A 12289-nucleotide genomic window follows, 5' to 3' on the forward strand; every position below is an offset into this window, starting at 1 on the left:
AGATGTGCAGGTCAGGTGAATTGACCATGCTTAATTGCCCATAGTGACAGGTGCATTAGTAGGGAGTAGGGGAATGGGTCTGGGTGGGTTACTCTTCGGAGGGTTGGTGTGGACTGGTTGGGGCGAAGGGCCTGTTTCCACACTATATGGAATCTAATCTGTTTCCATCTCTGGCAACAGTTTATGGATTGATATTTACTACAAACCCACAGACTCCCACGACTACCTGGACTACACCTCCTCCCACCCAGTATCCTGCAAAAACTCCATCCCATTTTCCCAATTTCTCTCTTGGTTGTATCTGCTCTGACGAGGAGACGTTCCACTCATAAGCATCCCAGGTGTCCACCTATTTTGAACAACCTTTCCCACCCCTCTGTTATCCAGACAGCCCTCCACCATATCTCCTCATTCCCCACTCCACAGCTCTAAACCCTGCCCCATCCAACCATAATACAGACAGGGCCTTCTTTGTCCTCACTTTCAACACCACCAGTCTACGCATCCAACAGATCATTCTTAAAACACTTCCACCAACTTCAACTAGACCCCACCACCAAGAACGTCTTCGCCTCCTCATCCCTCTCTGCATTCCGCAAGGACCATTCCCTTTGTCACTCCTTGGTTTGTGCCACTCTCCCCTCCCCCACCACCCCTAACTCCCCCAGATACCTTCTCCTGCGCAATCGTCAAAGGTGCAAACCCTGCCAGCATTCCACCTCCCTCACCTCCATCCAGGGACCCAAACAGTCTTTTCAGGTGAGACAGAGGTTCACCTGCCTCTCCTCCAACCTAGTTTATTGTAACCTGTGCTCCCCATGTAGTCTTCTCTACACTGGTGAGACTAAACATAAACTAAGGGCACGTTTCGCACAGCATCTCAATCAGGCCTGTACGGGCAAGTCTAACTTCCTAGTCACTTCCCATTTCAAGTCCCCTTCCCACTCCTTGTCCGACATGACCAGCCGCGGTCTCCTCCATTGTCACAGTGAATGAGACTGCACCTATCCACCCCCCACCCCCCTTTTTTCCACCTCCTGATGCTGCCTGGCTAGCTGGGCTCTTCCAGCCTCCTGCTTGTCTACTTATTTACCTATGGCACTACTTTAAGTGATTTTCAAGTTTGTACCCCTAGATCTCTAGGTTTAACAGCTCTATTTAAACATTGGTCCCCCAAGGGGTATGTGGCCTCCTTAGTCTTCATTACATAAACCTACTAATGCACACCTATCTACATTGTAGTTTGTGTACCCATTCTTCAAGTTTATTAGTTAATGTCTTCTTCTATTGTCACCATCCTCCATTATTAACTATATCCAACAATTTAGTGAAATTTGATACGGATTCCCGAGTTCACAGACATGAACACAGAGACACTAGCAGCACACCCTGTGTAACATGGCTTCCCATCTTTTTCGACAACTTAAGTAGTTTTAACTCCTGCCTCATGATGGATCTTTTGTGGTCAGCTTGCTCTTATACTCCCTCTTGCTCTTTAACTCAACAGCATCTGAGTGGAGTCTACTACACCAGCTAAGCAATATCTTCACATTATACACTGCTGACTCCAAAACACACAGTGATGGAATTTCATAGTGACAGCCATTGACCTCGACACATTTACATTAACATTTAAATAAAATTCTTTACATTTTTTTTTAAAGAGGATGAGAGTGTCACTGGGAAGACCAAAATTTGCTGCCGATCCCTAATTGGCATTGAGGGGTTGGTGGTGATAACTGAGTGGTTCATTAAGTCATTTCAGAGTCAGAGTGGTACAGCATGGAAACAGACCCTTCCAACTCGTCCATGCCGACCAGATATCCCCACCCAATCTAGTCCCACCTGCCAGCACCCAGCCCATATCCCTCCAAACCCTTCCTATTCATAAACCCATCCAAATGCCTTCTAAAATGTTGCAATTGTACCAACCTCCACCACATCCTCTGGCAGCTCATTCCATACACGTACCACCCTCTGCGTGAAAAGGTTGCCCCTTGGGTCTCTTTTATATCTTTCCCCTCTCACCCTAAACCTATGCCCTCTAGTTTTGGACTCCCCGACCCCAGGGAAAAGACTTTGTCTATTTATCCGATCCATGCCCCTCAATTTGGTAAACCTCTATAAGGTCACCCCTCAGCCTCCAACGCTCCAGGGAAAACAGCCCCAGCCTGTTCAGCCTCTCCCTGTAGCTCAGATCCTCGAACCCTGGCTACATCCTTGTAAATCTTTTCTGAACCCTTTCAAGTTTCACAACATCTTTCCGATAGGAAGGAGACCAGAATTGCACGCAATATTCCAACAGTGGCCTAACCAATGTCCTGTACAGCCGCAACATGACCTCCCAACTCCTGTACTCAATGCTCTGACCAATAAAGGGAAGCATACCAAATGCCTTCTTCACTGTCCTATCTACCTGCAACTCCACTTTCAAGGAGCTATGAACCTGCATTCCAAGGTCTCTTTGTTCAGCAACACTACCTAGGACCTTACCATTAAGTGTATAAGTCCTGCTAAGATTTGCTTTTCCAAAATGCAGCACTTCACATTTATCTGAATTAAACTCCATCTGCCACTTCTGAGGGTAGCTAAGAGTTGCCCACATTGCTGTGGGTCTGGAATCAGACACAGTCCAAACCAGGTAAAGGTGGTAGATTTCCTTCCCTAAAAAGGACAGTAGTGTTCCAATGGGTTTTCACAACAAATTGATGATGGTTTCACAGTCATTGTTACTGATGAGCTTTCAAGTCTGAAAATGAAAAGCTCTTAGCACTCTTGTACTGCTGGATCATTTTCATTACTATCTAGAAAAACCATGTTTATTTTTCTCTGTATAATTGAAATGTATAATAAATAACCCACGAATTAATGACATGGTTGAGTAGTTTACAGTTATCATGTTGATGCTAAGACTGTGCTACATTTTTGTGACAAGAGTGGATGCATTGAGTTATGATCTTTTGATAAAGCAAATGCTCCAGAGGTTGTGTGCGCTTAATTACCGAAGTTGAAATAACAATGAATCTTAAGAGTTAGGGGGATGATATTGAATGGAAGTCCAAGTAAGACTCTCATGTTAAATAATGCAAGTTTATGAGAGTCATAAAAAGCACAATTAATTTGGAGATTGATTTCAAATGATCTGTCTTGTGTCTTGTTCCAATTTAAAGATCAGAATAATGGATGTCTAACAGAACATAAGACTAGGCTGAATGAAGAATTCAGAGACTCTAAACCACAAAGTGCAGAATGCAAGTTGTATAGAAATAGCACTAGAATCCTACGAAAGGAGCTACAGGGTCGAACCAGCAACTTGCTGTGAAGTTAAATGAGGTGCAGACAAGCAAGTGTTACCATTTAGTAATCAATCTTATTTAATTATATATTAGATTTGAATGAGAACAGGAAAAAAATTTGTCTGAGAATCATTTAAATTGCTCATAATTTGTACACACACAGGTGACCAAACTACAAATCTGAATTAAATAAAACAAAAGAACCGCAGGAGTAGGATTGAGCTTTGGTTTCTAGAAGGGGCCATTGTTATGGGATCCTGAAGAGTAGATGCTTGCAAGAAACTCATGACAGAAAACCACAGCAGACTCTAATCCTGTTCTCTCTGCATATCCATGCAAACGGACTTCTAACAAGGGCCCGAAGGACTGATTAATTACTCTTTAGCACAGAGATGAGGTTAATGCTGATTGCTGTCTTGCTAATATTAGATAAACTGGTGTAAGCTGGGAATCTTGTGTGGTACAAGACAGAGGCTTGTGCATCTTGCCAAGGCTTCAGACAGCATATTCACACTTTTATTCAGTAAGGTGACCATCACTGCAATGGGATAGTTTATAACAGAAGATAACGATTTATTTGGAAAACAATCCAGTTTGGATACCCTCCTGACATGCACTAGATCCCAGTCAGGCAGGTTCTAACTATCCCTGGGGTTGCGAAGGATGGGTCGGGCTTTGTAACCAAGCCCAAGCAGTTGGACCATTCGTGTCACTGGTCCTCTGTGGAGAAGTTTGCAAAGGAAATCATCTTTGACCACCAGTCCATCAGGAAGTGGTCAGCACCTCCTCGAGACCCTGCAGGAAAAGGAGAGTGTGGACCCTGTCAGGTTGTTCCCTGGGCAGATTGACAAAATCACTTGGCAGAATGCCTCATCAACAGAACTTCCCAACAAGCACCAAGACGTCGCTTGGCCAGTGGTGAGAAGGGCACCACCTCTGAGAGGCTTCATGTACACCTGGACACACTATCCCATCGCATGCTTCCCTTGAAGTGGCTGCCAAGTTGTTTGGGGGGGTTGGGGGGTGCGGGGGAGATGCAGACACTGTCACACAAACTGCTGTAATGTGCCTTTGTGAAAGAAGTGTCAAAAAGAGATATAGTGGTGTTTGTTGAGGTTCGTCCTGAGCAGCTCCATGAAGCAGGACTCTGTGCTCTACGGCCGGCTCCCAGGATGCAGAGAGACAAAAATTGACTGCACCAGGAGGACCATCAACGCAGTGAAAGGCACTCTTTGGTCTGCCCAAAACTTGTTGGTCTTCCAAAGCAAGGAGTTGACCTTGACCGAGTGTTACAGACTGGCACATTTCAAGTTCCAGGACTAAGTGCTGAGGGACACACTAAAGCTTGGGAGGCCACCGCCAAGGCGTAGTGGGGAAAAGCCAACATCTAAAGTCTTTCTGCTGAAATTCAAGGAGGGTCCATGCGGTTATCGGATCCTCCTGATGCCTCAAACATATGTAAATATAATCTTGTACCAGTGAGAAATGCCTTTGTTTGTTGGATATTCAAATCCAATGTATTTGCTTCTTCATGTTACTATACAGAACCGCAAATTTCAGTGACTATTTATATAAAAATATTTTTATGAATAAATTATATTTTTGAGGTTAAAAAATCCCTTTCAGTTAGTTCCCAGAGTGCTGCCACTAAAGCCACTAGGATGGATACTTCTGAAATTGATGCAATTCTCCGTGGATTTACCCCTACGTGCCTGCACCAGGAGGAGATAAAGATGCGCAGGATTTTCACTACTGCACCAGCTAAGGTGGCACTGTCAGATTGGGTCAGTAAACTACAATATAAATTATTATTATGCTGTCAGTCCTTTTATACTCTCAGAAAAATCTCTCACTTTTCATTCCTTGCATGTGAAAATTGGTGCATGGCAAATTATAATCTTCCTGACATATACCTTGTTTGCACGGTACATTTATCAAATAACTATAATGACAATATCTGATAAATGTAAAACATTTAAAGGCCACATGAAGTTTGCAGGATAAACATAATCCAGTTCTGGGCACTTTAGTAAAAGATGTGAAGGCATTAACGATGATGTAAAAAAAAGACAAGAATTATTCCAAGAATGAAGAAATTCAGTTGTGTAGCTCGACTGGAGAAACTAGATCTGTTCTCCTCAGAGAGAAGATCTGTTAAAATTAAGGAAGAATCAAAAATCAAGGGACATCATTTTAAAGGGGATTTGCAAAAGGTGCAATGGCAATTAGAATCTGAAATTCTCTGCCCAAAAGCATGATGGAGACCGATTCAATCCAGATCTTCAAAAGAGAATTGAAGAATTATTTAAGGAGAAAGAAATTAAAATGTTATGAGGAAAGAACAAACAGCAGTGACTAGGTGAGTTGCTCTTGCAGACAGCCATATGAATACAACAGGCCAGATGACCTCCTCCTGTGCTGTTCGCATAACCATTTTATGATTGCACAGGTATAACGAGAAAACTAAATATGACGTACTTAGATTAAAACAAAAATCCGATATAGCTTGTACAAAGAATTGCATGAATTATAAAATTGCATTTGCAAAAATTCCAACAAATACACAATTGTTTCAAACAAAAACCTGATGGTTTTTCATTCAAAAGGATGGTAGCATGCATTTTGCTGTAGCCAATATACAAGACTGTACTCTGCCTTCAACTTGAGAATGGGGTTCGTTAAGGAATAGCACCTCACAGGATAAAATCTGACATGATTGGTCACTGGTTGATAAACATCACATTGCGAGACACATATGGAAACATAAAATAAATGTTGATCTTCAACATTTAAGTCAACATGTAAGAATTCATATTACTTACCTGTACAAAAGAATATAGTGACCAAGAGACAAAGATGAAGTTTTGGTACCTTTGCCTGAACCCAAAATAGTCCGGAAATAGAAATGCCAGAAATGCACTTGAAAGAGAGGGATGGGTTAACATTTCTGGCATGCTCCTTGATTGGGGCATGGCTGAAACATCATACACTGCTGGATCATAAACCTACTCTGCAGTTCCAGCATTTGTGGTTTTACTTTTTAAGGTTACACTGAAGTTAGTGCAGGACCACACTTGACACCTACAATCCACGCTCGGTCCCAAAAGTATATCAGTCAAAAATATTCAAATTCAGAAAATTTCTGGGATTGGTTGGAGTATCACACATGAAAAGAAAAAAAAAATGCCATTACAACAAAATTTGAGACTTCTCCCCACTGAGCAACAGAAAACAGATTAAAACTAGATGTAGATAGGAAATGTCTTTATTTAACTACCTTTTCTGGATACTTTCTTCGATCTCCTAAATGATTTATCTTGGGCAGTGCTGAGTTTTTTACCGCTTTTTCTTGAGTCAGGTTTGTGTACAGGTTTAGTTGCGCGGGTGAAGCACACAGGCAGTCCAGCAGCACACATCAGAATTGCAGTCATGCCTACAGAGGTTCAGTGGTCATCAGCATGCACAAGGGTAATGGTAAAAAAAAAACAAAATAAAGCACACAAAATAAATTTAAAAAGGAACCAGAGAAAATAAAGGAAAGTCAACAGAACTAAATAAAATTCAAATCACCAAGTGACAAATGATTTCATTAGGCTAAAAAAGTGCAATTAGTTTAAACATTGTAGGCTTCATCAGTGATTTGAAAGAGACCAAGTGAGTAAAATCCCACAGAACAAGCAATAAGGGCAGCAAAGCTGTGCAAATACTATGGCAACAGCAGAATCTTCTGAAACAGTTGAATCAGAGAACATTTCCATTCAGATAATGTTTTCCTGCAGCACAGAAAGAGTTCTAACATGAAATAACCACATTGTCTATTTAAAATCCAATGAAAACATCAACACCTAGAGGTTCTGACACTGGTACTCCGATTATGATCATCATCCTGTGGTTTGCATTTGTTTTCATGAGAAAGGGTGAACAACCATTTTCTTTTTGAAAAAGCATTTCAACTTCGATATTAGGTGCAGGTGCTCTCTATAGGACTGCCCCAATCCACTTCCCTTTCAGATAATCTAATTTCCAATTGTTCATTTGATCAGAATTGTGGAATTAAAGCAGTATATTGAGCAACTTCCTCGGCAAACTCTTCTGATTTTTCTCAACTGGATGGAAAATGTTTCCAATGAAAAGGCAGAAATTCCTCTAAACAGTAATGCATGCTGGAGAAGAATTTCTCACTCTTCTGATAAGAGAAATCAAACTGCTGCTATGATTCAACTACCCTGAGTGTGGCATAGTTAATGAAGTCAGTGTTTCATTGGAGCACAGCATTTGTAGTCTATACAGTCTCAATCCAAACTCTATTCATGCAAAAAATTTGGGAATTGAAATATAGTAATAACAAACAAAACACCCGGCTTACTTTGAAAGTCACTTGTCAAATTTCGAAAGGATGCCGTGGGTGTTTAAGGGATGATGCAAGCAGATCAGGTCAATTTGAAAGAATCAACAAGAAATCTGAATGCAATCAAAAGCTGTTTAGTTAAAAACAAAAGCTTGGAAGTTCGAAGGTTTAGTAGAAAAGTATATAACAATGCACCAATGATTGTCTCCTTCAAGGAACTGCAATACTATATGTCAAACTGCATCACTTTCAATGTTTAGATCGTGTGTAAGGACATCTAAGAAGCAAATATGAATGTCAGAGCACACAGTCAGATGATATAATTGTGCTAAGATTTAGGAGGAATATTTATAATGCACTGGGCAGATCAAACCACACAGTGGACTGAGAACGGTTTAGATACTGTGCTTTGAAAAGGGAGATCTAGGCAGGAGATAAGCTGGAATGATACAGCAACAGATACCAATATAAAAGATAATAAATTAGAAGGGAAGATCAGATGCTTGGAACTAAGTATAGTGATTAGATTTTCCTATCAGTGTAAATTGATTCTTCATTGGCTCCTTGAAAAACTTCACGATTCCAGAGGATGATGCTTTTCGACTAATTAGGCAGCAACGGAAACCGGAGCTCTGAACCATTTGTTATGAATCCACTCTTGATACTGCATTTATGTTAAATAAACATTCCATTTCATTTTCAGGTAAAATTTATAGCCTTGAAATTAAGCAACACATTAACGCTCCAAAGGTTTACCTCAGATCATTGTTTTCACTCATTACTTTTACAGTTTACTTTAAAAAAGTTGAATATATTTGAAGAGCAAGGTAAAATCTTATAGCAAAATATTTGCGAGCACCATAAAAACAAATCTGCTTTCCCAATTCCTCAATATTTAAGTACCTTGAGATATTCTGGCAGGATCTCAATAATTGGTCCAGCATCTCAGTGAATCACTTCAAAACAGTGACCGTGGCAGCTCTATATTGCTGCGGAAAACTTCTTGGAATGCAAATGTTGAAGTGAAAACTCAGTCTAATCCTGCCTTTGCTAAGGAGAGACAGTTCTGCCATTGACATGAACATCTGCTAAATATCCAGTGTTTGCCTGAAACGGTCTCCTTTATAGTCATTTACGAGGAGCCACGATCAGGTAACCGTGCTATGAAAGAATAAAATAACGTGGGCTGTGAAATTATATTGTACTGACAAATGAACGTTCAGCACATTTTTTGACTACAGACATTAATACAATCAGCTGATTAATTCTTCTATGTTGGCAGAGGCAGTACAGATGAGCATATTAAGGCTTCATGTTTTGGTATCCCTCGTGCAAGTTTTGAGCATGGCTTTACAAATAAATAGTGGATTTATAGCATTCTAAAAAGGAAATATTGTACACCAGGCAAACTAAGTGGTCCAATCATGAAGAATAGCTAATGAAAATTTTCAGACTTAATTTCAGGCAAGTTTTCAGAAAGTGAGCTACACTAAATATGAACTGTGCATGACACCTCTCCCAGCTCCCAAAGTCTGCAATCATCAACAAGATACAAGTAAAGAATGTAAGAGTATTTTTCATCTGTCTGGAGGAGTACAGCCCCAGTGACACAAGCAGCCCTACACCATCCAGAACAAATCAGCCTATTTGACTGGCACCTCAATCGACAGTCTTGAGTATCATGCCTGGACTGCAGCAGTGCTGCACAGCTTCTTTGATGATTCCTTCTAAATGAGTGACCTGTACTTTCTGGAAAGGGTAGCAAGTTCTTGGAAACACTACCTCCTTCAAATCTCACGCCATCTAATCTTGGAATTATATCCCTGTTCCTCAGTTATCACTGAGGTAAATTCCTGGAACTTCATACCTAACAGCTTTATGGGTGTATTTACATTTCACAGATTGTAGCAATTCAGGACAATGACTCTCAATCAACTTCTCAAGGACAATCAGGGACAGGCAATATGTGCTGGCCGAGCCAGTGGCACCCACATCTCCTGAATGAAAAGTATTCAATGATGAAATCTATGAAAAAAATATTTTATACATTGATATATTGAAGTTGTAGAAAACAGAACACATCTTTTTAGGAATTAATAATACTAACCAACCATTCTGAAAATAATGTATAACACAGACAAAAAGGTATTGCAGGGCACCTCCAATAATGCTTTAAAATGTATTCTCGCCCACTTTCAAAATAACAGACTCTATTGCTTCACAATATTTATTTCCCATGTTCTTTGCACCTCCAGTCTTCTTGGAGCCATCTAATGGATAGTATTGTTCTGTGGTTTTGCCTAACTGGAAACTAGATGGAGATCACCTAGACCCTTGCTGATGAAGGGGTTACTCCTGAAATGTTGACTTTCCTGCTCCTCAGATGTTGCTTGACCTGCTTGTGCTTTTTCAGCGCCACACACTTTGACTCGGACTGTTCAGCATCTGCAGTCCTCATTTTCTTCTGGACTCTTACTGCTGTCATATCTGACTATGCTCTTTTTCCTTTCCACCCTAGTACTAGCTTTGCTTTTAACAGTATATAGATTCATACGAGATACAACTTACTGTATCAGAGAAATGGACCACCACTGAGTTACAGAATCACAGAGTCATAGAGATGTACAGCATGGAAACAGACCTTTTTGTCCAACCCGTCCATGCCGACCAGATATCCCAACCCAATTTAGTCCCACCTGCCAGCATCCGGCCCATATCCCTCTAAACCCTTTCTATTTATATACCCATCCAGATGACTTTTAAATGTTGCAATTGTACCAGCCTCCACCACTTCCTCTGGCAGCTCATTCCATACACGTACCACCCTGTGTGTGCAAAAGTTGCCCCTTGGGTCTCCCTTATCCTTTATAAAGAGTACTTTACTTTTACTTCTTGAAACCCATATTAGTGCATGACCCAGTGCTCTTAAACAAATATTACTTTTCTAGATCTCCCCCAAAAGGTTCACTAAGCCACAAAGTATGATAATAAATCACAAAGGCCAACTTATACAATTGAGCATTCATCATATGAATGTTGACAGGCTCCTTGATCACTGGAATATTTTTTGGGGTAGAAGTGACCTGTACAAGGAGGATAGATTGCAACTAAATTGGAAGGGGACTAATATACTGGCAGGGAGATCTGCTGGAGCTGCATGGATGGATTTAAACTAGTAAGGTGAGGAGGTGGGATTCAGGGAGATAGTGGGGAAAGAAATCAATCTGAGACTGGTACAAGTTGAGAAAAGAAGCAAGTCAAACAGTCAGGGCAGGCAGGGACAAAGCAGAGAACAAGATAGGACTGATAAACTGCATTTATTTCAATGCAAGGGGCCTAACAGGGAAGGCAGATGAACTCAGGGCATGGTTAGGAACATGGGACTGGGATATCATAGCAATTACAGAAACATGGCTCAGGGATGGGCAGGACTGGCAGCTTAATGTTCAGAGGGAAATTGAGTAACAAATTTATAAGGAGATCTGTAAGAATAATAGGGTGGTTACGGTAGGGGATTTTAACTTTCCAAACACAGACTGGGACTACCATAGTGTTAAGGGTTTGAATGAAGAGGAATTTGTTTAATGCGTACAAGAAAATTTTCAGTATATGTATTTGGAAAGGCAAGGGCTGATTAGGGATAGTCAAGTGGTTAGCAGTATTGTCCTCGATTCAGTATATGGAGGTCAGCTACTAGAGAAGGTGCAAAACTTGACCTACTCTTGGGAAATAAGGCAGGACAGGTGACTGAGGTGTCAGTAGGGGAGCACTTTGGGGCCAGCGACCATAATTCTATTAGTTTTAAAATAGTGATGGAAAAGAATAGACGGGATCTAAAAGTTGAAGTTCTACATTGGAGGAAGGCCAATTTTGACGGTATTTGGGAAGGACTTTTAAAAGCTGACTGCAGGCGGATGTTTGCAGGTAAAGGGACGGCTGGAAAATGGGAAGCCTTCAGAAATGAGATAACAAGAATCCAGAGAAACTATATTCTTGTCAGGGTGAAAGGAAAGGCTGGTAGGTAAAGGGAATGCTGGATGACTAAAGAAATTGAGGGTTTGGTTAAGAAAAAGAAGGAAGCTTATGTCAGGTATAGACAGGATAGATCGAGTGAATCCTTCAAAGAGTATAAAGGCAGTAGGAGTATATTTAAGAGAGAAATCAGGAGGGCAAAAAGGAGACACGAGATAGCTTTGGCAAATAGAGTTAAGGAAAATCCAAAGGGTTTTTACAAATACATTAAGGACAAAAGAGTACGAGAGAGAAAATAGGGCCCCTCAAAGATCAGCAAGGTGGCCTTTGTGTGGAGCCGCAGAAAATGGGGTAGATACTAAACAAGTATTTTGCATCAGTGTTTACTGTGGAAAAGGATGTGGAAGATATAGAGTGTAGGGAAATAGATGACGACATCTTGAAAAACGTCCATATTGCAGAAGAGGAAGTGCTGGATGTCTTGAAACGCATAAAAGTGGATAAATCCCCAGGACCTGATCAGGTGTACCCGAGAACTCTGTGGGAAGCCAGGGAAGTGATTGCTGGGCCTCTTGCTGAGATATTTGTATCATCGATAGGTGAGGTGCCGGAAAACTGGAGGTTGGCTAACATCGTGCCACTGTTTAAGAAAGGTGGTAAGGACAAGCCAGGG

General features: G+C 41.0%; 1 protein-coding gene across 3 annotated transcripts in view; it reads right to left on the reverse strand.

Annotated features, from left to right (window-relative positions):
- dtx2 (deltex 2, E3 ubiquitin ligase) overlaps window positions 1-12289 on the reverse strand; it is an 81087-nt gene that overhangs the window by 14553 nt on the left and 54245 nt on the right. For 2 of the 3 annotated variants that reach the window (XM_043718749.1, XM_043718747.1), the window contains exon 4: window positions 6574-6729. The exons of the other annotated variant lie outside the window; for it this stretch is intronic. In XM_043718749.1, coding sequence (XP_043574684.1) covers window positions 6574-6729 — 156 coding nt within the window. The remainder of the gene's footprint in view (window positions 1-6573; window positions 6730-12289) is intronic. 3 annotated transcript variants of the gene reach the window in all.

The sequence above is a fragment of the Chiloscyllium plagiosum genome, chromosome 28, assembly GCF_004010195.1.
Source record: "Chiloscyllium plagiosum isolate BGI_BamShark_2017 chromosome 28, ASM401019v2, whole genome shotgun sequence".
NCBI lineage: Eukaryota > Metazoa > Chordata > Chondrichthyes > Orectolobiformes > Hemiscylliidae > Chiloscyllium > Chiloscyllium plagiosum.